General features: G+C 42.3%; 1 protein-coding gene across 9 annotated transcripts in view; it reads right to left on the bottom strand.

Annotated features, from left to right (window-relative positions):
- Positions 1-7,903: 7,903 nt before the first annotated feature.
- FYN (FYN proto-oncogene, Src family tyrosine kinase) overlaps positions 7,904-26,572 on the bottom strand; it is a 172,501-nt gene continuing 153,832 nt past the window's right edge. For all 9 annotated transcript variants that reach the window (XM_039529261.1, XM_039529264.1, XM_039529268.1 and 6 more), the window contains 2 exons: positions 18,419-18,550; positions 7,904-9,485 (listed from right to left, as the gene is read on the bottom strand). In XM_039529261.1, the coding sequence (XP_039385195.1) occupies positions 9,277-9,485; positions 18,419-18,550 (341 nt within the window). In that variant the 3' untranslated portion in view covers positions 7,904-9,276. The remainder of the gene's footprint in view (positions 9,486-18,418; positions 18,551-26,572) is intronic.

The following is a 26,572-nucleotide window of genomic DNA, read 5'->3' as shown; positions in this document are numbered from 1 at the left end:
GCACTTTTATAGCAGGGGGGTTTGGTAGGGGCGCAATTGGGGCCAAAGATCCCCCTCCACTCATTAATTCACTATATAAATTTAGTTCACTAGGTCTGGGGCATATATAAAAACAATCACTTTGCTCAATTTCCCCTGAATCTTCAGACTGAGCCTGTACAGAATAGCGCACCATGATGGTCTGAAGTTTGTTATATTTCTTGGGGAGGCAGCAAAATATTTGGCAAGCCTGTCCAGTAATGATATATTGAGTCAATTGTATTGCTATGTCAGTGCACTCTTCCCATCTTACACCCTCCTGCCCCCCCAGTAAATGTATAACTTACTGTTACATGGACTTGAGATGCTGATTCGGCAAAGCGGCTGGATGCTTAACTTTAAGCAAATGAGAAGCCTCCATTGATATGAGACTGCTCACATGCTTAGAGTGAAGGGTGCGCTAGAGTGCTCAGCACCTTGCAGGACTGAGCCTGTGGGACACAGACACGTCCTTTCCACATGTGGAGCTGTAGAGTGGAAGGAGGCGGCGTTAGATTTGGATTTATTCCCTATGCATCCAAAAGGGGAAGTGGAGAGTAGCATACACGGTCATTCTTTTTAAGATCTCTCTATATTTTAAAACTAACCTCACACTCTTAATATACTGATGTGATCAGTTTGGAGTCTCTTGTGAGTATTCTTACCCCTCCCAATGAAACAAAGAGGGCTAGTGCTCTATTAAGCCAAAATCTGCTTTATTTGATAAGCCAGACCTGGAAAGAGAGCAGTGCCATAGATCTTACTGAAGCAGCAAAGAATCCTGTGGCACCTTATAGACTAGCTGACGTTTTGCAGCATGAGCTTTCGTGGGTGAATACCCACTTCTTCTTGCATCCGAAGAAGTGGGTATTACCCACGAAAGCTCATGCTGCAAAACGTCTGTTAGTTTATAAGGTGCCACAGGATTCTTTGCTGCTTCTACAGAACCAGACTAACACGGCTACCCCTCTGATACTTGATAGATCTTACTGTATGCTGACTATCGGAATACAAGTCATTCATGCTTTCACTCCCAACATAATTTAGAGATCCTACAATCAAGAGGAGCGAGGACACAATCAGAATCTCTCTCTCTAGAGAGAGCATGAGCCAGAGGTTGGGGCCTGACGGATACCCCCCAAGAGAGGAGAAAGAGAAAAAACAAACAACTTTCTACGAAGGAGAAAAAAATCTACATATTAAATCGGACCTGTTTAAAATACTGTTTAGGAAAGTTACAGACAAAACTAAGATAAAAGTGAAGTTCAGCCACACAGGCTGCAGCAGCCCCTCAGCACCATCTGAGCCCCCAATTCCGAGCTGCTTTGAGTCACCTTTCAGTTCTAGGCCCAACTGGGGGCCCATGGCTGCTCTAACATAAGCACAGACACTTGTAGAATAGCTGGAGCATTCTGGCCACACAGTCCTCACGCCACCCCCACCCAGGGTGCACCCTGTAGGCCCTTTGTATCAGCTCTATCCCACCCAGTGATCACTCCTGAGCTGGTATTTCCTGACTGGAGGAATCAGATGGTATAATGAGGCTGGAAGACAGCCTAAAATTGGGGCTTAGTCACAGACATGCGTAGAATTGAAGTGGTCCATAGGCCTTTGGAAAGGCCTGCTGCCCAGGGGTGAGTCCCAGCCTCAGTGAGCCAGGTTGTACTTTCGTTAGTGAGCCGTGTTTCTTAAAATGAAAAGTATGTGCCAGGCCTTTAAGGATCTTGTGAGCAGAAATGATGATAAACCATTCAGCAAACTGCACCGAGAGCTACAAACGTGCATCGTACATGGAAGCTGAGAGCAGGGGCTCAGCAGCAACGCTGACAACATGAAAGAGCAAACCAGAGCCTTCACCTCGTCTGTGACCTTCTCTTTGTTGCTGAGGGGAGGGGGGATAATCTTATTCTTTTGACCTTTGCTCTTTTCACCATTTGACAGGGCTTAACGCTGAATTATTCCAGAAAACGGGCAGAATGATCAATTCCCCATCCTGCACCCATACGGCTAACAGTCGTTCAGATTTAGAAAGCACTTTCCCATAGTGAGTCACACTTGCCGTTTCCTGCCTTGTCTAAATAATATTCTAGTTAAACAGAGGAGACTGATACATTCTGGTATGAAAAACTGGAGCACAGACCCACCAACATTGTCATAATATGATTACATGAATCCCTGGCTGGAGTTAAACACATTGATGCTGCAAGCACAGCTGGTGCTGCAACCTTTAAATCTGTCTGTAAATGACATGTATTTTCAACACAGCCTGCAAGCTAGTGACCCATTTTTTTCCCCAGAAGGGCAGTCTCCGAATCCACCCTCTTTTCTCCTCTGTCTGCTCCTCCCTGCACACTCATGCCACAGGCCCCAAACTGCAGTTACTCTCCATGGAGTTACTCTCCATGGATGGCTGGATGTGCCTCCCTCAGAAGTCTGCTTATATTGCTCTTTGCATTAGCAGAATAGGTTACTACTATACATCAACCCACCACTACACTGCAGGAGCAGAGCATGCCGCTACTACAACTCTTCTAACCCTCTGTTGTTCTAGGGACAAGAATCAAACACATACACCTCTACCCCGATATAACGCTGTCCTCAGGAGCCAAAAAATATTACCGTGTTATAGGTGAAACTGCGTTATATCGAACTTGCATTGATTCACCGAAGCGCGCAGCCCCACCCCCCTGGAGTGCTGCTTTACCGTGTTATATCTGAATTCATATTATATTGGGTCGTGTTATATCAGGGTAGAGGTGTAAGTACTTGGACACAAAAATTAGAGTCTACTCTGTTAGACTGTCCTCTCTCTAATAAGTTACTCTTCAGAGTCCATTTTTATGTTTTATAAGTAATTGTTCTCTTGTTTTTCCTAGGTTGAATTTCTCAGAGAAAGGGGAAGAATAGGAAGGAATTGATTAGTGTATTTACTGCTTTGAATTTTTACCAACAGCCTCTACCTTTTCTAACACAAATTTGATTTTTTTTGTCACTTGCACATATTTTTGCGTACAGATGCGGAGTCTGGTTTGAAGCTCCTTGGAAAAACCAAGTGACTATTCTACACAGAAATCCTTGCCCCACTCAGGTTCAATGAAGAAATTCCCATTGACTTCAATGGTGCCAGGATTTCACCTCATATATTCAATAGAATCCCTTTCCCTCGATTTGGCTGTGAAAATTTCCAAGGTAACTAGACCTGAGGATTTAGATGGGCGAGACCAAACATCCAATACAGGTGAAATCACATCTAACATCTGAACCTGCTTTAGTTTGTACAGCTAAACTGTCTCTCTTCCTAAATTAAGATAGTAGGGAGGCCTGTTCCAATTAACACTACAGAAATCCTTTCAGTGGTGAATTCCCTGCACATGAATTAATCACTGGGCATTATAATTGCTTCCTAATGGGACTGTAGAAATGCTACGTGATTCCAGAGTTACAAACAGCCTCTAATTATTCTTTTAAGATGGATAGTCCCCTTCCTGTCATGATCTGAGAAAAAGGTAAACATCCTTCCACCTGTACTGTTTGTAACAGAGGCCTGGTCTACACTAGGCGTTTAAATCGGTTTTACGAGCGTAAAACCGATTTTATTAACAACACACCCACACTAGGAGAGGCCATATATATATTTTTTTTTATGGCTCTAAACATTTTTTGTACTCCTCTAAGATTAGAGAGGAGTATCGCTTAGCATGGTATAACATATTGTTATTATAGGGGTGTGTGCGTGATCGTATTGGCTTGGCCTCCGGAGCTATCCCCACCACTGACCACTCTGACAGCTGACAGCAATCTGAGCTCGGGCAGGAGTAGCCAGGTAGGAAGGAAAAGCCCTTGAATTTTTTTTATTTTTTGTTTGCCCAGCCAGCAGCTCTGATCAGCACGGGAAAAAAAAAAAAAAAAAAAAAAAAAGAAGAAGATGTGGACCATGATGATGTGATGTGATGGCATGCAAATCTGTCATCTCAACAGCTAGCGCTCCAGAGCGTTACAGAAAAAAAAATTCAAAATCAAAAAAAAAATTAAAAAAGAGCCAGCGCAGCGGCTGCAGGGCGCACGGACGTGTGACAAGTCAAAAGGGAAAGAAAGGAATGAAATGAATCAAATGGGCTGGGGGACCTGCAGTCTATCCCACAGCCCCTAGTCTCTCTTGTCTCAAAATGCTGCATTCTTCTCTGCTTCTGAAATAAATCTAGGTAGGGTCCAGGTCACGGTGGGTCAGCCCACCCCAACAGTCTCCCCCCTACCCCCCCCCCCCTAACCCCCCAAACCTCTTCTGAATGAATCTTCTCCTCTTCTTGCTTTGCATGCACTATCTTTACTGCTGCGCTGCTCTGCAGATACATCCTTGCCAGCACATCCTTGGGTGTACAGCCCTGGGTATCGCCTGGTGGGTGCAATAAGACTGGTACCCATCCTCATCATCAGCCTGACCAAAAAAGGGGGCAACCAGTGCAAAAGGACTAGTAACCATGATCATGGTAATCTGGTCCGTGATTTCATGGTAGGTCATTTAATTTGGTGAGTGATAGTAGATAATCATATATCCAGCTGATCATAGAAAGCCCCAGGCTGTCATGTGTAAATCAAAGATTCCCTGCTAAGAAAAAGATTCAAGTGCTGCTGGGCTCCAGAGGGATCTCTGGGTCCTCTCTCACACACACTCCTTAGCTGTGTGTGGACTATCATCATATGGACTGCCTTCCTGCCTTATCTTCATATCTCACCATTATGTCTTAGTCTTTCATTCTTGCTCGGGACAATTCGGAGGACAGCTGGGGGGAAGGGGGCAGGAGCAGAAGAGGCAGAGGGAAGAAGGAGCAGATGTTGCAGGGTTTGCAGGCTCACTGGTTCTGCAGATACTCTGCAGCTCTGTTCTCTGAGGTGGTCTCTCTCTCTGCTGAGTCTGTCTCTCTCTGCACTCTTGGACTTGCCCATATTCTCTAGAGGACTGATTATATATTCTGGGGGGACTTGACTTCTCCATAGAGGAGGCAGGACTCTAGATATTTTTGATTCTATTTTGAGTTTGTGAGCATCATGACTTTTGCAAGCACACCTGGCAGCAGCAGCCCAGCAGCAGCAAAAGCCAAAACAACTGGGAACATGGATGGCTGCATTATGGTATCATGTATGGTCAAATGGTTATATGGTATTTGGTGGCTATGGTGCAAAAGCAAAATGCTATCATGCTAAAGCAAGCAAGCTGTGATGTGGCGCTGCATCTGCGCTGCTGCGCTGTACTCAGACTCACACAAAGGCTACACAGCATCCATGAGCAAAACATGGCATCACAAAGGGGCCATCAGGGCTCATCTGCCGCCATGCTATGGCATCTGCCAGAAAAATCCAGGAAAAAAAGCATGATTCCAGCGTGCGCATTCAACTTTCCATATCGGGGCGACAACCGGAGGGGACCAGAAACACCAGCGACAATGAATTTCTCGAGGGGAGAGGGGGGGAGGGGAGGAAGGACGGGTGCACAGCTACCCACAGTGGCTAGCCGCTAGCTACCATGTGTTTTTACGACCACCGAAGACATGTGATTACGTACACCGCATTTTTAAAAACGTTTTTACAAAACCGGTTTTGCAAATTTAATTTATAAAATTCTAACACTCTCTAAAACCCCTCTTAATGGTTAATGAGTACAGTACACATATTAAAAGAGGAGTCACTATGTGATAGCAGCTCTTGTAGACTTCCACATTATCTTGTTTTTAACTTCTAGGTCCCAATAAGTATTTATACTAACTTAATTATTGCAGTGTCTGAGTGCAGGACAGTTATGTACTAAACCAACAAAAATTAGGCAGTCCTCCATTTACTTTGTAGGTATGGTGAGTCCATCTTCTTGGCCCTACACTACTTTCAAATTTGTGTACTCCACTAGAGACACCCGCATGGGAGGAAAAGTCTCCATTTCCAATTATTTTTTTAGATCCATCAGTTAACCAGTTTTTAATCTAATCAATATAGGATACGTTGATTTTCTATAGTGCTAATTTTTTAAAATTCAGAACTTTATCAACCAAACTTGATTTTGTCAAAACACAGAAAAAGTTTGTTTGACAATACCTATTTCCCACAAAATCATGTTTATTGGCATTAATCATGTTAACATCCTTTAATTCTTTATTGTGTCCCATAACAGCCTTTCCATAATGTTTCTCTGGTTTGATGTCATGCTAACTGGATTATATAGTTATCCAGGTCATCCTAATTATCCTTTCAAAATACTGGCACATTGTCTTTTTTCCCCATACTCTAGAACTTTCCTAATGTTCCAAGATTTGTTAAAAATCAGCATTAATGGTTCAGAGACTTCCTCGGCCAATTCTTTTAATACTCTTGGATGCAGGCTCTCTGATCCTGCAGATTTTAAAACATTGACTGGTGAAAAAGTGTGATTTTTTAAAATTTAATGGTGTTCCTTTCCAGAAGTTTCAGAACAGTTCTGTGTCTGTCAGTGCCCACTAAAGGATTTTTATTAATTTGTAACATAAATGTCACCAGCTTGTTTAAATATGTTGCTAATACTTGCTTTGTTTCATGGAGGTAGGAGAGTTTTGTTTTGTTTTAATACTAGCAAGTAGAAGCAGAATAGCTACCAGAGGAAAAGGTCTGAATTTCTCAATTAGCAACCGCAACAGTCTGCATAAAAGTTATGTAGCAGAGTCTAACATGGTGCTCATGGCTTGGCAAGTGGCCTAAGTGACAAACCCAAGAGTTAAAAATTAAAACCAAAACCAAAAATAAACTCATTTGTTTCCAACTGGAAATGCATACAAAATCCCAGCCATTCCCAGTGCATGAATCCCATCCTGTGCACATGTATTGGGTACCACAGCTAATAGCACCATGTTCTTAAAAAGAACAGGAAACAAACAGGAAAATGCTTCGTTGTACTTAGTTTGTTAATTGGGGAGCACTATTTAGGATTTGCCTGTGTCAGCAATCAACTGTATCAGAACTCATTGTGCTTTGGCCAGCGTATCAAGATAATTTTTAAACCTTACCTTAAAGAACTCAGCTCTGTAGGTTTTAAGGGTGGTGGTGACTGAGGGAGAAAGGTGAACATAACTCATTTGGGCAGATTTCAATGATGAGACAATCCTAAAAATATTCTGTCACCTTGAGTATTCAATTGCTAGAAGGCTAGAAATATCACATGCACAATACGCATTACATTAATAGTGCTACAGTTTTTGTGGCAATCACAGCCAAAGTTTTGAGTGATTTTTTGTCACAGAACATTAACTTGTTTGATAGAAAGCAACACTGCTGTACAGTTTTAGACACTAATAAAGGCTAGATTTGAGAGCTGCTTCTTTGAAAGAAACCTTTCAGTCAATGATCAGTATTGCAAACACTGAACAGCTCATTCCCTGTATTTCACCAGATTATTGCTTTACTAGCATAGTAATTGAAAGAAGGCCTATTAAATTAATACGTGAATATTCAGAATATGACTATACAACCTAAGATAAAATATTAAACAATAAAAATTACATTTCGACCATCAAAATGTATTACTTGACTAAACACGGTTTCAACGTTCTTATGCAGTAATAAGACTAATGTTGATCAATTTGTCTATGCATAAAACAACCTTTTCCTGTGACACTTACAAATATTAATGATGAAATTAAGAGAGCTATTCTAGAATAAATAGCTCTTCCGAACACAGAACTGTGAAATACTCTATATGTTCACCCATCCTTGACATTGAACTCCAGCTGTTTTGAATCATATTAGCTTTGTAGTTTGGACAATACCACCAACAAACAAATGGCCAAGTACACCCCCTATTAAAGGTGATGCCAAAATGGTATTTTCCCCTTCTTCTCTCGATGATTTAAACAAAAGAACAAATATCCAAAGGTAAAATGCTCTCTTTTAATTACTAAATTAAGAAAGTTAAACAGTTTTAAAATGTAAACTTGCAAATAAATCATAACAAAATGTAATTAAGACTTTAAAATTTGCAACTCAGTATTAAAAACTCAATAGAAATAGAAAGGAATTGTTTTTGGTTAAATGTAAGTCATTCAAGGCTGGTACAAATAGACAGCTGAAAAAGTAATACTTTGTTCTGTGCATCTCCCATGAAATGTAAAGAAGTGCATAGTAATTCCACTGGAGAACTTGTAGACATATAGAAAGTAATTTCATTAGCAGTACAGGACATTTAACACACTTATTTTACAATGGGCAATGTTAGACATAAAACAGAAAATCCTAGTTGCATGATAAACAGTTTAGTAGGTGGACATGACTAAAATGCTATGGTTTTAAGATCATTTGAATGTGGTTACAATGTTTATTAAATAAAAGTTTTTGAAACATTTCAGTATACATGTTTTGATACAAGAACTTGCAATTTCAATCTTCCAGTTCAAAAGGTGATGGTGTGGTTTTTCTTAATTTAAGTATGTTCATTTTAATTTGAAGAACAAATCATAACACGCTTGTCAAAGATTGAAAACATTACTGTAAATACAGCACATGATTCCTGAAAGAGCAAAGTTACAACCATCTACAGGTACATAGTCAAACAAAAAGTGCAATCCAATTGAAAAAAATTCATGCTTGGCAAATGCCAAAAATTAGATCACTGGCTTTCAGAATCTTACCAGTGTTTACATGTTATCATGTTCTGGGTACTACTGCATCAGCCTGGCTCATTCAATCTGAAATGAGTTTCCTCTGCAACAGAACCCATATACTGTATGTACAGGTATGTATATATATTATATTATATATATTTATATATAAAAAAAGCAAAAAACAAACACCTGTCCTGATTCTTTTTTGTTAAAACATGAAAAAAAAATGTTTTAGACAAAGAGGCCACTTTTGGAAAATAATACTTTGAATTGAATTGGGAGGAGACCAGTTAAAATCACATAGGTTTCGCATTTTTTAAAAAGGAAAGCACTAGGATCAGTTATTGGCACTAAGTTACTATTTACACTGAACAGAGGTTTTGCAGTTTACATAACATCAATACAATGCAGTTTCTGAGTCTCTGATTAAGAAAAAACAAGTGTTTTTCTCCTTGTCATAGAGGACATTCAGATTATTAGGACAAGTGGTCATGGACAAGTTCTGTAGAAGTTCTCAACTTCAGACTCATGTGCATTCTGGTGCTGGAAGATGCTGCACTTTGGCGAAGCCGGTCACTGAGTTGGAAGCTAATGGGGGGCAGGGGAGGACACCTGATAATGACAGTCTGTGTAGACCAGGAATTTACAGGTTGTCACCAGGTTGGTACTGGGGTTCTGTTGCAGTAAAGTAGTCTTCAAGGAAACCCTGTAAATATTCAAAAGTTGGACGTTCTTCTGGGTCTTTTTTCCAGCAGTGGATCATAAGCTCATGCAGGGAGCTGGGACAGTCCTGAGGACATGGCATCCTATAACCACGTTCTACCTGTTCCAAGACTTCACGGTTATTCATACCTACAAAGAGGCAATGTGAAATAGACTCTGTTAAAATACACAGACTTCTCCATGTATAATACATACACTTTTCTCAAGCTTATTCAGTCCTTTTTGTAAAATAAAACAACAAAAACAAACAGTTCCAGCTTTATAACTACTCCAGTATAAACTGGATCCATTTTCTTCCTAAGCAATGAACTCATCTAAACCACAGATCAGTAAAACGCTGCTCTCAGGAATACCCCTATATCCACTCCATTGACTTCAAATGAATTGTCATGAGTGTAACAAAGGGCAGACAGTGGTGATGTGTCAATAGATAGTTGTGCAATTGTCTGTGAAAAGGTTTGTTTAGAGTTATTACAGCCTTTTGGTATGCAGAGCTTTTTTTCCCCCCTAACCAGAATCCTAAAAAGTTTTTAAAAATAAGAAAATTGACTTTTATAAAGGCTCAATTTGAGCCTGAATTTTAAAAAAATATTTTATTACTTGCTGGGAATGATATGGGCAGAATTCAATAAGAATACAAACAACACTGCTTTTAGACAATCAGATATCACTGACAGCATCTCTAATATTTGTACAGAAGTTTGTTATTCGTGACCTATAGTCCCTTGTTCTGCATCTGACTTTGTTCATCCTGTGCTACTTGATATTAACTGCAGAATTTGCTTTGACGGAAAACTGTAATGATTACATATGGGAGTGCAGTTTTAAGGGTATGGGTTAGTGCCAGTGTAGTTTCGAACACACAGCAATGTTCCTTCTATTACTTCCTATCCAAAAAGAGAACAAGTTTGTTCTGATGGAGGAGATGGGTAAAATATAAAAAACAACCCTGCTCGCAAGGAGAACAACTCTCCCTGTAGAGAGACAGCTCCTCAATGATCCCGCTCCTCAAGCTATGAGATATACTCCCCACTGTGTGTTCCACTGCCAGACATCTGCCTTCCTTATCTGTGCCTTGGCTTTCCATTTTTTCTCCCCAACAACAGATCATTCACTCTAACTAGCTAAAACATATTAGCACCCTTCACTTCAGCTTAACTAAATTCTTTGATTCTTTTCTTGTTTTTTTAATAATTTAAAGGAAAAAATCCAGTATCTCTGCCATATAGAAGTATTTACCAGAAAATATATACATTAATTACACCTTAAATGGCAGTTTGGATTCCGGCTTGCTAGTACTGAAACAAGTTTTCTGCCAAGCCATACCTGCAGACTTAGTATCCTTAACCCCGTGGGTCCTGCTGAGAAACTTTGTAGGCATCTCAGACTCTAAACACTAGGCCAGCCAGACCTTTAGCATATCTTAAAAGTCTGCCACATACCAAATGGAGATCCAGATGGGCCTCATTTGTCAACATGCAACTTCCAAAATACATCCCACCAGTTTTTGAAAATGGCAAAAACCCCAGTGCTCTGCAAGCCCTTCACCAGAAACCAAAGGTGAAGTTTCTAGGTCTCACTGTTTTTGAGACACACCATCAGAGCAGTGAAAATCTGTCATGCAAGCAAAATATCTGTAAGTATTTGTTTCATGCCACCAATGTACAATGTACATAATACACAAAAGCATAAAGGCAGCCCTTGCCCCAAAGAGATTACAACTGATGAGACAGGCACATAAAAGGTGGTATGCACTGGGAAATACAGAAGCTGGATGACAAGCTCCTCTAATTTTTCAAACTCTCATCTTTGAATCAGCTGGGTCAAATCACCTCACATTTTAGTGTAAAAATCTCTTCAGTGCTTCTTGTCCCTCACAGGCTAAATTATAATTCTTTCAGCCTTGAATAAAGAAGGTGCCAGACATAGGCGAAAAAATATTGTTTGTTTATATTCTAGAATTTTTATGTTGGCTGGGTCCCTTCACATGCCAGGCAAGTACAACACAGATAGCAGGAGCACCACCACCACTAACTTTCCTCCCAAATGTGAATTAATTAGCATTTTGTTATTCTGGGATATTAGTTCAGTATTTTTATCCAGTGTATTATTTCATGCAGGCCAGTACATGGGGAAACTTGATAGCAGACTATATGCTGTAAGGAAAAGACTAAGGAGAGAGTGAGGGAGGGGAAGGAGAAACAGTTCTCAACCTCCCACTCTCCCTTTTTTTTAAACACGTGGGAAAGATTAACAAATTCCATGTACTGTGCTAACTGGAAACATATTGACATTCTGCCTCCACCCCAGAAAATCCAGCTATAAAACAATGAATCTGGCTATTGCTAGTCATCCTAGTGTTAGCCAGAAGAATTCTTCTCGCAAAGTCTGAGACTCATTCAAGCTACCCCTGGCATTCATTTCGGAAATTCATATCTCCGCCAATAGCTACAGAATCCATACTTATCCAATCAACTTTACTGTGTTTCAAATGAAATGAGCTATCAATTTAAAAGGGACAGTGCCAAGACAAAAAAAATCATCTTTGAATCCATCTGTATTACTAGTCAGATACTTGATTTATTGGAATCACTTAAATCATTATGTTTATTTTGTACTTCTAATGCTGTTTGTTTACTTTCCTACAGACTTTTTAATAGGATAAGTGAATCTAGATAGGGCAGTTTCATTGTTTCTTCTACATTAGCACAAGGCTGTTGTATTTCCATTTCTAACAAAGCAGAATATTTAAATGGTTTGTACAGTTCACTTCTCATCTAAAAAAATCCAACCTTTTAATTTACTTAAACACATACAGTCAGTTGTATTTGTAGGTTTTTAAACCCTTTACAAGTTTTCTCTTACAAAATGTATGTCTGGGAAATAAACTGCTCAATAACATCCTATTTTAGGCAGCAGAAATTTCACTGTCCTGGATTTCAGCCGCATTCAAACTTTTTCTAGAACTAGCATTTGGGCCAGCGAAAATATTTGCACTTACGTTCTAAAAGGCAACTTTTCTATTAGCTCCTGATTCCACCATAGGAGTGAGAGAACACACTGCATTATTGGTGAAGGATGTTGCCATTTTAAGACCACACATCTCTTTCCCGTCTCAGGTTATTAAGAGATTTGCATGTGAATCACTAAAGCTGCTGGGAAGCTATACAAATCTGCTGCCCAAAGCTATACAGATCAGAAACAGAGACGCTCTCCCATCTGGTTTACCTAGGAAAGCCCGGACAGAGTCTCTCACTCCCAATCACTCTCCTTTATTTTGTGGGAAAGGGGCCGAGTGTCATAAATGGGATTTAAAAGCTCAGTTCTGGCCTGTAGAGAAGTCCTGCTAGCAAACAAAGGGCTTGTCTACACTGGCACTTTACAGCGCTGCAACTTTCTCGCTCAGGAGTGTGAAAAAACTCTGCCCTGAGTACTGCAAGTTTCAGCGCTGTGAAGTGCCAGTGTAGACAGTGCACCAGCGCTGGTAGCCGTGCTCCCAGCACCGGTAGCTACGCCCCTCGTGGAGGTGTTTTTTTTTTTTTTAAAGAGTGCTGGGAGAGCTGTCTCCCAGCACTCTGCTGCGACTACAGAAGCTATGTTAAAGTGCTGCTGCAGCAGCGCTTTAATGTTGCCAGTGAAGACGTGCCCAAACTGAGGAAGAGTGCTGGAGGCTGTCTTCCGAGGACTCCCTTGTCAGCCCTGGAGCAGAAGGCAGGATTGAGGGGGAGGGGCACGCATGCTACAGAGATTGTGGGCAGCACTCTGGGAACAGGTTTCTGTAACTTAGCCCCCTTGAGCTGTCTAAATTTCAGCAGCAGCCTCTTTAGCCCTAAATCAGAAGGGTGCAGTGATGGCTTTATGCTAGTTTACTCCCCTACTCCTTTTCCCTGGGCTGAGTTTTGTGCTGCATCTTTTAAAGGCACAGCACATAATCACACTCTAAATTAAACTGGGATATTTCAGGACACCCATGATTTGTCGCATCTTTTCCATAGGTTAATTTAGGTTTCTCTTCCTATGTAGCTCTTACTATGCTGATCCAAAGGGTATCTCCCTTAAGTAAAAGCTTTCCCAATTCTTGCAGTATACAGCCACGCTGCCTCCTCTGCATGAATTATTTCCGTCCCATATAGCCACCCTCTCCGCCTTCACATTCCTTCACTATACGTTTCTTCTGAGCTACCCATAGAAAGTGAGTTCTACGTATAGCTGTAACACAACCAAACCTCAAAATCAACCCCACAGCTAATTTCTCACAATATCTTTTGCGTCTTTTAGACTGTGTTTAGCATCAATGCACTTGGTACTGTACAATACACAAAGTAAAACTGTCCCTACCTTGACAATTTTCGTCTAAGGCTATGCCTTCACTACCATGGGATAACTAACCCACATAAACTCACTGCTGTAAAATCTTGTGGAAACAAGGCGCTTGAGTTCTACTGTGTGGTACAGTAGGTGAGGTCAACCACAGATGTGAGGAAAAGTGCTGACCTTACCTAGCTACCTAATGGTAAAGACTACGGTGCCATGTCTCTACTAGGGTTTTACAGCAGGATAGCTAATGCACGTTAGTAAAAAAGCAGCTTCTTTGCAGTGAAGACACAGCCGTACCCTAAAATCATCAGGGTAGGAACAGTTTAATTGGGGTATTGTACAGTACCCACCTGATTACTGACTCTACATAAACAATAAGGATCTCTCTCTGCTTCATTCGAGATGCTGCAGGTTTGTAGGCTGAACTGGGTGTTGAACTCCAGTGGTAGACATTTGTGAAGCCAGCTCCTGAGTCCCTGGCATCAATATTTCTTTTTCTCTAGGTGCTCAAAAACAACCAAACTAGTGAAGCACATCTGGATTGCGTGTGTCTCATACCCTTGTTTACTATATCAAAAATATATATTGGGGTCGGCAACCTTTCAGAAGTGGCGTGCTGAGTCTTCATTTATTCATTCTAATTTAAGGTTTTGTGTGCCAGTAATACATTTTGACATTTTTAGAAGGTCTCTTTCTATAAGTCTATAATATATAACTAAACTATTGTTGTATGTAAAGTAAATAAGGTTTTAAAAATGTTTAAGAAGCTTCATTTAAAATTAAATTAAAATGCAGAGCCTCCCGGATCGGTGGCCAGGACCTAGGCAGTGCGAGTGCCACTGAAAATCAGCTTGCATGCCACCTTCGGAACACGTGCCATAGGTAGCCTACTCCTGATATATATTGAAGTACCTCTGCAAGAGAAATGCAAATACCAGATCAAACATCTGTATGCTTCAAAGCCAATGTTCTTAGTCAAGGAATTGTGTATATTTATCTGTAAAATGTGATGCCACAATCACTAAGTAGCATTTGTTAGCTAAAGGTGAAGTACAGTAAATTGCATCATGATGATGTAATCCTTCACATGATATCTTTCTTCCAAGTGTGTTATTAAAGGGTTTGAGAAATATGTTTAAATTGCATTTAACTCTGTACAACATAGGAATAAATTTGGCCAACAGCTAAGAAAAACAGACTATTCCCTCAAATGGATTTGAAACCCTTACTTATGCTATGGGTGAGATTTTAAGAAAATGTCCTCTAACAGGCAGAGACATCCTTCATGTGCTGATAGCATTCAACACAAAAACGGAGTAGCTATCAACTTTGGGTGTGTGAATGAGGGTGCAAATTTGGAGGCAATTTTTAAAGAGGCCCATCAAAAAGGCCAACTTTCAGTTTTACAAAAACAAAAACAGTTGTCGTCTTTGGAAGATGAAACTCAGGCTGAGTCAGCAAAGTTGACAGGCGGACTGGATAAAAGTTCCAGCTCTGGCGCATCTCTGGGCCTCATTCTTCACTCTGTTACACCAGCATAAAAACCAGGGTAACTCCACAGCAGTCAGTGGGGCTGCACCAGAGTAAAACCAGTGTAAGAGTGAAGGATCAGGCTAATTTATACTCACATGCCTAAGCTAATATACTTATCTAGCCACACCCCAAGGGGGACAACCACTGGAAAGGCCAAGGAAGAGGCAGCACCACACTTTCAAACCCTCAAGAGGGAAGAAAATGATCTATGTTATCATTTCCTATGTATTTTTTTCCTAAAGCAGGAATAATTCTCCTGGGATTAGCCAATACTTTCAAGAACCACTTTGGACATTTTGAGCTAACAGCCAAATGACTGACTCTTCCTCACAATGAACAGTATCTTATGATGCAAACAGTCCTACTGAAATCCATGGAAGAGTGCCTGTGGATATGTAATTAGTACTATTTGCCGTAAGACATGGTTGCACAATTGGGCCCTGAGCCTTTGTAAACAGAGTTTTGCTATTTTCCAAAGGCTGCACTTGGATGGAATTCTGTACAGGATTTGATGGCACTGTGGCAGATACTTCTCCAAGTCGAGCATGTACCTATGCTGCCATTCCATGCACGAACATACTAATAGCAATTTTAACACCAGAAAGCAGGACAAGCAAGGCAGATGTGCTTGTTCAGTGTAGTTGGAATGTGTGGCTGTGCTGCCTGATAAGCAACATTTTAGACAATAATCCTGCTGTACAACAGCCAAAGAATTGTAGCCTCCTACTTCTCAACTGTGGTAAAGAGAAGATTAAGATTCAAGGGGAATCTGAGTAAAGCAAAAACAGTAAAACTAAAAATAAGTTGATATTCATTTTGGCTTTGGTTCTCTGACACCCCCATGCAGTTTTTATTTCCCCCTCATGTACTAATAGCAACTAATATTGTTGAAGTTGCTTACTTCAAGCCCCTGTCTTCTAAAGGGTTAAAGAGAGCACCAATAAATTAACTGAACATTGCAGCCCATCTGTTAAGAAATCACGCTACTGCTGGCAGGGACTGCTAGGGCTGGGCTGTAAGGTTTAATTGTGAGCCTTGACATCCCTTTAATCTCTGCCTCCTTTTCACCCCAGTGTCTGAGGCTCACAGCTTCGCCTCCTTCACACCCAAAACGGAGCACCGAGGTGCTTGATTTGCAGACTGAGGGAGAGAGAATGCCATATTTCCCATTCATATCCACAATATTTCCACATCCTGTCTGTCTGTCTTCCCTTTTCTGCTCTATGTTGTGCCTCCCCACTTTTACTCAAACAAATCAAGACGATAAAATAACCCCTTTGCCCCAGGTATTCAATGGCATGGTATCTCTGCAGGCAGACCTGTAGGTGCACGCCTGGCAAACAAACAATCCACAGACATTCTATCATCTCTTGTAGCACATTTCCAGTGAGGGTGTTTTCTTTTTTCCAGTCCCCAAGACTATAAGCAGCAGTGTCCCTAGACTGTATCCTTCACTCTCTTCAGAAGCTATTATTTGATATACGGCTCTGACTGCTTGGATAATTACAGAAATTGACTCTGCAGCATCACACAGATTGGTTTAGCATCCTTTCAATTATAACCTACTAGCAGGCTGTTATATCATACAAAACCCATGCCGTGATAAGCTTTACCAGTGCTTAACTATTTGGATAAAAGTCTTAAGGAAAAATACAAAGGGTCTAGACATTCTAGTTTTCTCATTTCACAGACTGTATTCACAATGTTAAGGAAAGAAGAGATTTATTCTCTATGAACTGCACTGTTGTCACCATTCCCTTTCCCCCGACATGAACATCTCCGTCCTTTAGAACAAGAGTGGGCAAACTATGGCCTGCAGGCTGAATCTGGCCCATCAGGGCTTTGGATCCAGCCCGCAGGATTGCCACCCCCGTGACGCCGCGGGCCCCACGCCACTCCCGGAAGCAGACGGCACCACGTCCCTAGGGAAGGGGGTGAGGTAAGAGGGCTCCGTGCGCTGCCCTTGCCTGCAGGCACCGCCCCCGGTGCTTCCTTTGGCCGGGAACAGGGAACCGTGGCCAATGGGAGCTTCAGGGGAGCTACCTGCAGGCAAGGGCAGCGCGCGGAGCCCTCTGCACCCCCCCAGGGGCCGCAGAGACGTGATGCTGGCTGCTTCCGGGAGCGGAGCTGCGCGCTGCTGCCACCCCGGAGCCACTCTAGGTAAGCAGCGGTGGGGTGCAGGCTCCGGCCCAACTCCCTGCCCTGAGCCCCCTCCCACACCACAACCCCTTGCCCTGAGCCCTCCTGCACCCCAAACCCCTGCCACACCCCTACTGCACCTCAACCCCCTCCCACACTCCACCCCCTCCTGCACCCCAAACCCCTGTCCTGAGCCCCCTCATACTTCCCTCACCCCTCCTGTGCCCCAACCCTGTGCCTTGAACCCCTTCCTGCACACCTCACCCCCTCCCACAGCCCTGCACTCCCTCCCGCACCCCAACCCCCAGCCATAGCCCTACGCTCATGGCCCTGCATGCAATTTCCCCACCCAGATGTGGCCCTTGGGCCAAAAAGTTTGCCCACTCCTGCTGTAGAAGCTGTTAGAGTGAAACTGCCCCTTCTGAAAACATGCACAAGCACATCCATTCATCTCTAATGTAAGTATCACTCCATGGCAGGGTTTCAAACAGAAAATAACAGGCCCTCACTTTCCCCTCCCTAGAGGATTTAATCCATTTGTGAACCTGCACTGGGCTGGTACCTACTTGTTACATGAATAATTTCTTTCACTTCCATTGGTTTTTATACTCAGGATTGAGATTTAGAAGTATTTTAAAAGAGATTTGGCAATGTCAGGTATCAAAGCTGGTACAACTAGACTGATACATAAATGGATAAATCCATTCTGTATCTTATCTACTGGTGTTAAAAAAAATTGAATGCAAATGCTACTGTGACTTATTTGGGCTAAAATACAGTATTTTACATTGTCTTTATTATTTTGCTGAAAAAAAAATGATCAATTTAATTGATATTAATAAAAATAAATCAGAATGAAGGTAGGTTAGATTTACTGTCTGGACACCACCCTTATAATGGTGAATACATTTAGGCCCCAAATTAGGAAAGTATTTAGGCATATGCACAACTTCAAGCATGTGAGTATAATCCCATCTGAATTCAATGGAACTACTCTCGTGTAAAGTTATGAATGTACTTAAGAACCTTCCTCAACTGAGACCTAGATTAGTATTGTCGACTGCTTTTCTTACCTGGGTATGGCACTCTCCCTTTTGTTACAAGCTCTGTGAGTAATATTCCAAAAGACCATACGTCTGATTTTATTGTGAACCTTCCATACAATGCTGCTTCTGGCGCAGTCCATTTAATGGGGAACTTTGCACCTAACGAAAGAAACAAACGAGTTATGATCAAGATGTGGGCAGTACAGAAGTAACAAATGACGGTTTCCTTCTGTGGGTGCTGTAACAGTCAAAGTACTGCATACAGATATTAGCAAACAACTCGGTGGAATATGGTCAAGGCTGTCATGTGTGATTCACAGGAAGTAGGGTGGGTAGAATTTGTGAAAGGAAGGGAAGGCTTAAGAGGGGCTTGTGGGATCATAGAAGATTAGGGTTGGAAGGGACCTCAGGAGGTCATCTAGTACAACCCCCTGCTCAAAGCAGGACCAACCCCAACTAAATCATCCCAACCAGGGCTTTGTCAAGCCAGGCCTTAAAAACCTTTAAGGATGGAGATTCCACCACCTCCCTAGGTAACCCATTCCAGTGCTTCACCACCTTCCTAGTGAAAGTGTTTCCTAATATCCAACCTAGATCTCCCCCACTGCAACTTGAGACCATTACTCCTTGTTCTGTCATCTGCCACCACTGAGAACAGCCGAGCTCAGTTCTCTTTGGAAACCCCCTTCAGGTAGTTGAAGGCTGCTATCAAATCTCCCCTCACTCTTCTCTTCTGCAGACTAAATAAGCCCAGCTCCCTCAGCCTCTCCTTGTAAGTCATGTACCCCAGCCCCTTAATCATTTTTGCTGCCCTCCGATGGACTCTTTCTAATTTTTCCACATCCTTTCTGTAGTGGGGGGCCCAAAACTGGATGCAATACTCTAGATGTGGCCTCACCAGTCCCGAATAGAGGGGAATAATCACTTCCCTTGATCTGCTGGCAATGCTCCTACTAATGCAACCCAATATGCCGTTAGTCTTCTTGACAACAAGGGCACACTGCTGACTCATATCCAGCTTCTCATCCACTGTAATCTGCAGGTCCTTTTCTGCAGAACTGCTGCTTAGCCAGTCGGTCCCCAGCCTATAGCGGTGCATGGAATTCTTCCGTCCTAAGCGCAGGACTCTGCACTTGTCCTTGCTGAACCTCATCAGATTTCTTTTGGCCCAATCCTCTAATTTGTTTAGGTCACTCTGGACCCTATCCCTACCCTCCAGCGTATCTACCTCTCCCCCCAGCTTAGTGTCATCCGCAAACTTGCTGAGGTGCAATCCATCCCATCATCCAGATCATTAATAAAGATGTTGAACAAAACCGGCCCCAGGACCGACCCCTGGGGCACTCTGCTTGATACCGGCTGCCAACTAGATATCAAGCCATTGATCACTACCCGTTGAGCCCGATAATCTAGCCAGCTTTCTATCCACTTTATATTCCATTCATCCAATTCATACCTCTTTAACTTGTTGGCAAGAATACTGTGGGAAACCGTATCAAAAGCTTTGCTAAAGTCAAGGTATATTACGTCCACCGCTTTCCCTATATCCACAGAGCCAGTTATCTCATCATAGAAGGCAATCAGGTTGGTCAGGCATGACTTGCCCTTGGTGAATCCACGTTGACTGTTCCTGATCACCTTCCTCTCCTCCAAGTGCTTCAAAATGGTTTCCTTGAGGACCTGCTCCATGATTTTTCCAGGGACTGAGGTGAGGCGCTCTCTCTCTCTCTCTCCCAAAGTCCCTGTTAGCATGTTTCTCTCAGAGAAACATTGTCAAAAATTTGAACTCAACACTGAGGTTTCACAAAAAAGAAATTTTAAAAACCAATAGAAACTTTTGTGCATGTTTTCAATTAACATTTCCCTGCAGCATTCACAACCCAAACATTGCTACGCCATGCTCGTGCATGACAATAGAAGTGAAATTTATTAGAAAAACACCTTTCTAGCTTCACTGTCCAAAGGGAGCAAAAATATAACCAAACAGTAAACCATACATCAAAAAAAAAATCTAATATGTTACTACATGCCATGATTTAAAAAAAAAATACTGCAAATGAAGTTTCTTTGGATGTGATGTCAGGGCAGAATTTTGGCCTGTGATTTATATCTCGACAGTGTCCTTTTACGTTCCCTGAACTGAAAAGTCTGTAGTGATGTGCAGTTCTAATGTGTTCATCCATCATCATAGCATGTAGGAGCCAACGGTGGCAGCAAGGTTGATTTTTCCCTTTATCAGTGAGTAAAATAATGGGTCTTTAAACATTGATATATTTGCTTTTCCAATCATTAAAACATTTTTCTACAAAAATGGTGAAGTGTTCTTTTAAAAAAATCTTACAGTAATAATTAAGTGGCATTTACCTTCTTCTGATTCCTAGTGGCAAACATCCTCAAATTGTGAAACATATTGAATTAGTGAGAATTGTTAGCGTTTGCTCATAGAAGTTGTTTAGCTTTAAAAAGATTAATGAAAATCACAACTTTGACAAATGACTTCTAGGTAGTTAATTTACTGCACTGCTTACAGTAATTTGCTAATACTGTTTTGTTATCTCATTCAGTGATCAGTGCCTTGAATTTTCTCCTGTTCTAAGCAATATGACTTGGGTTCAGAATACAAAAGTAGACAAAGTAAATCTTGAGTTCCCCTTAATTGGTAAAATGCCAGACATTATTTAAATATATTGTAGGAATAATTTTAAACTCAAGAGCTGAATTATTTACAAATTAATACATATTGCTGAAGCAAATGGAACACAGGTTGAGTTGCTTGGGTAAGTCTTGCCAAACTTAAAGACACAGGCCAACATTTTCAAATATGGGTTCACTGCAGTAGCGTAGAGGGCCATGTTGCAGTGTACGACAATGTCTAGCCTGCAATCACAGTGATGGTGTGAAGTGTTTGCTGTACATCACCTTTGTAAGAAGCTGTAGGTGGATAATTTGTTTTTATAGGCGGCTAAGGGGTTGCAACACCAAAATGGTGTAGTGTAGACAAGCCTTCTGAGAGCAACGGGGTGGTTGATCAGCAGTGCTGGCCAAGGCCTGGCCTCCCTTTTACAGTGAAAAGCAGACTTAACTGCCACTGCTAAATGTACTCCTCCCAATGCCTGCCTATGCCTCACATGGGTACAATGCCTCAAGACTCTACAGTGCAGATGCCACCCTGGCACAGCTTTTGATCTACAAACTGTAACTGAGCCCACAGATTGCAATACATTATTTAAAGTCACAGGCAGGGCTAATACAGTACATTAAACTAGCCACATTCATGCTGTGAACAAACAACGTCAGATAAAATATATATTACTGACAAATGTGCTAAGAAGTCTCATGGGCCAGATCCTCATCTGGCATAATTTGGTTTATTTCCACTGGCGTGAATGGAACTATGCAGATTTATATCAGAGGGGGGTCTGCCTCAGTGGTTTCTGCTGGAACTGTAAGTACTGTGTTTATTAAAAGCTAACAGATCTGTAACGTGACTGAAAAACCAATCACTATCTAAATATATTAGGTCAGCACAGCCTGTCCTTACCCAGAAAGGAAGTCTGAATTGATTGCTTTTATCTCCACTTATCAAACACTTTCTGAATTAATTCTGTGTGAGAGCAGCAATTCTTGTCTGGCTGTGCTGCTTACATCATGGCCTCCAGACAAACAGCTAGCTCACTGGAGTCAGTGCAGGGAAATAAAGTCCATCAGACACATTGAGTCTTAGGCCAGTGACTCTACTAAAAAGGGGTATTAATAAGAGTCACAGGCCTGCAGGGCCATCCCTAGCCATTTGGGTGCCCCTACGCCTCCCTCCCACAGAGTCTGGGAGGCAGGAGCTGTGGGGGGCCACTTTTGGGGGCCCCACAGGCCCAGAGTGGCCCAGGGGATTAGTGTGGGGCTGGGAGCAGCCCGCTCCGCTTTCCTCACCCCAGCCCCAGCTTCCTGCCGGAGCGGTCTTTTCCCCAACCCGAGTGACATGGCTGGGGCCGTGGCAAGGGAAGCGGAGCAGGCTGGGGTTGGGTTGCTCCACTTCCCGCCACTGCCAGTGAGTGCGGGGTCACTGGGGGAAGAGGTGGAATGGGGGCGAGCTGGGGGCAGAGTAGGGGGGAAGGGTAAGAGGCAGGATAGAGGGAGTTGTCTGCCCCCCCCCAGGACAGCCCTGCCCCTTGCAGGGGGGCTGGGGGGACGGCCGAGGGATAGAGCTGGTAGCCAGGGCTGGTGCTGCCGCGTATGCAGTAGGCGGATGCCTAGGGCACCATGAAATTTGGGGCAATTTGGTGCCCCAAATTTCATGATGCCCTACACAGCTGCGTATGCTGGGTATGCCTAAGGACAGCCCTGCAGGCCTGTTACTAAACTCCCTGGATGTCTGGGCAGGATGAGGGAGAACAGGGCGTATCCAAACTAGACTTCGTCAGGATCAGAAGGACAGTAAGCCCAATTTAATTCTTCTTTTCCCCCAAGCTGCTTTTCATGACAGGAGTATGGGGAGGAGCTGGGTGGAACTCCCAGAATGTATTTTCTCATGCTGAGGAAATCCCTCAAAGCTTTGTTTTGTATTTTTAAATTTAAAACCATAAGAAAAAATAAACAAAAAAATCCAAAAATTGAAACTGTGTTCCCACTGTCCCAAACCTGCTGCTGTATCACTGCACCCTATGCTGAAACAAACTTGTTTCTACATGTCACCAACGACAAGCACTGGGCTTGGCAGAGGACTCTACTTTTCTTGAGAAAAAAAACTCTGAGGGTATTTTTTTTTTTTAAAGAAGCTAAAACGATAAACCATGGAAACTATTAGGTCAACTATTAGAGATTTTAGTTCAATGTTAAGTAGCATTTGGGGCTGGAAAGGGAAAGCCACAGAGATAAAAAATGCTGAAGCAAGCACGTAACAGGAAACAAGTCAGTTTTGGTAGACGACTTTGAGTGACAAATGCTGTGTGGGAGGACCTGAGCCAAAAATGTACTATTAAATCTTGTTTGCTGAGACAACTAATATAAAATTATGAGCCTGGTAAAACATTAAAAACGAGAACAAGGTCCTTACCCCATCTCACCTGGGAAAATGGGTCATGGGGGAACTCCAAGTTCTTAACAGAGCTCTAACTCTACTCCCCTACTCTGAACCCCACAGCCTCCTGAACTGGTCACTCTCCTGTCAGTTGAGGACAATTGGATGGGGTTTCCTTTGAAACCCGTCATTGTTTTTTTCCTCAAACACTCCGGGTTTGCTGTTGAGAAAAATGAGTCATTTCTCCTTTCCTTCCATGCCACTGCTGGCCCTGGACATGAGAGATGAAGAACAGGAACCAAACCATGGATGTTCTGTACTGTGGTACAGTCAATTGCAAACACCGTAGTCTGGTTAGCTGGAGAACCAGGTGCCAGTTCTCTACAAAGGACTGACAGAGCACAAAGAAAACTCCCATTTCAAGAAAAATCAGACCAGATACACCAGAGCATTGAGACAAAAATGTATCTGAGAGTTCACAAACAGACATACGCGAGCTACAAAAATAGCTCTAGGTGGTCTGGAAGGCATCAGAAAAATCCTTATTGTTTCATCAGTGTTGGAGTAGCATTACCACAAGTGCTGCCAATATATGCAATAGACACATGGACTGGAAAATAAATCCCATTTTACAAAGGACATTTTAAATTTGTTTCAGCTGCTCCTGCTTATAATAGGAACCACTCCTTCCCAGCAGCTTTCCCAAGCATTCATGCCATGTGCCTGGCTAAGGCTCTACATCACTCATCTGGTTCAAAGTTCAATGGGAACAATGCCCTATGGGAAGTCTTGGGTAGGAAGTGATGCAAGGACTCTGACTCACTGGAGAGAAGGAAGCAGCAGGGAGACAATTAACTCTGAAGCTTGCCTTACAAGGCTGACACAAGCAGTGCCATTTAAGACAACTATGCAGAAAAATTAGACTGTGACCCGGAGGAAAGTGATACAATGGCAACTAGCAAAGAGGAGGCAATAGCCTTTCAAATGAGTGTCATTTTAATATACAATTTCTTTCCTTTGATTATTCACTTATGTACTAGAAAAGGCAAGATTTTTTTTTAAACAACAAAGCAAGACAAGAGAAGACAAATGTTCACTAGAAGCCAAATGATCTTTTCCATATATTCAATGGCAGTACATAGTTTCTAGTCACACTCTTTAAATCACACCGGGTGTGACCATCTGTTTCCTTCCTGATGATTGCTGAGAAATGGTGGATGCATGGACCTAACCGCTTGCTATTTACCTTTCATAAATCATGAGCAGTCAGGCCTCTCTGCTTACATCCAAAATAAAAATAAACTTTTTGGTCAACAAATTGTTACCGCCAGCTGAGAAAGATTCATCGGGACCAAGAATCCCACATGCTAAACCACTGGGGCTTAGATCGTCCCCATCTGTTTCCTTTCAAAATATTTACATGGATCTAAAAGTAACACTTTTTGGGGACAGGGCAAAGAAATAATCCCCCCCCCCCCCGCCCCTGCAAAAAAAACAACAACCCCAAACAAAATTAGCTCCCAGAGAAAAGTGGAGAGGAGAGTGTGACCTAAGCTACTTTATTTTAAACTTTAATCTTCGGATTTCACATGGCCCAGCACTTCCTTTCTCCAAAAGGAACTGACAATCTGACCCCCCCACCGCCTTTTCCACTCCTGTGTGTCAAAATCACCACAGAGGCAGTAGCCGTCTAGATAAACAGAGCAGTCCCCAGATGCATGCCCTTAAGAGGATTAGACTGATAGGTCATGGGAAACATGCAAAGGCAGCATAACTTCTTTGTGCTATTATGGCCCCCACCATAATAGTGCTCAAAACTGAGTTAAGAAACCATGATTAAATTAAATTTAAATCAGATTCCAGGCAAAAGTGTTAGATTATGAAGGGATTTTAAACCTGTTTCTAAGTCCCTAGGTTCATACTGGTTACTCAAATTGTACTAGAAACCAGGGTAATTGGAACTGAGTGAACCTGAGTCTATACCAGGCATGGCCAAATGGCGGCTCGCGAGCAGCATGTGGCTCTTTGACAGGTCAACTGTGACTCTCAGAGCTTGGGGTTTCACCCTGGGGGGCAGGGATTTGAACTGGTGCTTGCAGCTTCAGCTCCACTGGGGGGATGGGGTGGGGGGGGTGTGAAGGTTCAGGGTTTCACCTTGCAGCGGGGTGAGCCAGAGCTCACTGCTTCAGCTCTGTGGAGGTGGGGCGCTGATGCTCAGGGTTTCAGCCCTGCAGGTGGCGCCTAGGCTCCGGCTTCAGCTGCACATGCTCATTATAACAGGAAATTGCATTACTGTACTGCTGTGCAGACCTCCAGTGCTGTGATCTCTCTGCATGCTGCACAGTACAGGCTGTGTTTACTGTTTGTAAGTTGCATTTGAATAGTTTTAGATTTAAGTGTTAACCCGACGTTAATTTTGTGGATAACAATGGCATCTTCAAACTGTAAGAAATGCAAGTATGAAGAAGAAAACCAAAGTTTTCAGCCAGAATGGGAGGAAGATTTGGCATTCACTAGTAAAATTGGCAAACCCCTGTGCCTTATCTGCAATGCATCGCGCTCTCTCTACAAAGCAAGCAACTTGAAATGTTACTATGAAATGACTCACAATAACTTTTCATCTAAGTACCCTCCTGGATCAGAATTAAGGAAAAACAAGCTAACCATATTAAAATTACACCTCAACAGTCAACAGACACTACTTTCTGCATTCAGTAAGGAAGCTGACACAATGACTGAAGCTAGTTTTGTTATGGCATGGAATATCGCTCTGAGAAACATCTGTATTGTGATGGAGAATTTGTTAAGAAAAATATTGCAGAAGTGGTTGCAATTTTAGATCCAAGTAATACAAAACCTTAACAACTAATACAGCAAATTCCAATTTCAGGCCACATTACGGAGAGTTGGATCTCCCAGATCAGTGCAGATGTTGCAAGCTACATGCAAAATGATGTAAAGAATTCTCTAGCATTCAGCCTAGTTGTCGATGAATCCACAGATATTCAAGATAAATCAAACTAGTGATATTTGTTTGCTATGTTTCATCAGTTGTAATTGTGAAAAAAGAAATGTTGGACTTAGTGGCACTAAAAGAAACAACCCACGATGTTGACATAAAGAATGCACTTGACAAAGCATTGACAAATGCTGATGTACCACTGGAT

The sequence above is a fragment of the Mauremys reevesii genome, linkage group 3 (assembly GCF_016161935.1).
Source record: "Mauremys reevesii isolate NIE-2019 linkage group 3, ASM1616193v1, whole genome shotgun sequence".
In the NCBI taxonomy this organism is placed as follows: Eukaryota; Metazoa; Chordata; order Testudines; family Geoemydidae; genus Mauremys; species Mauremys reevesii.
The sequence above is the reverse complement of the archived record's forward strand: the minus strand, read 5'-3'. Positions and strand labels throughout refer to the sequence as shown.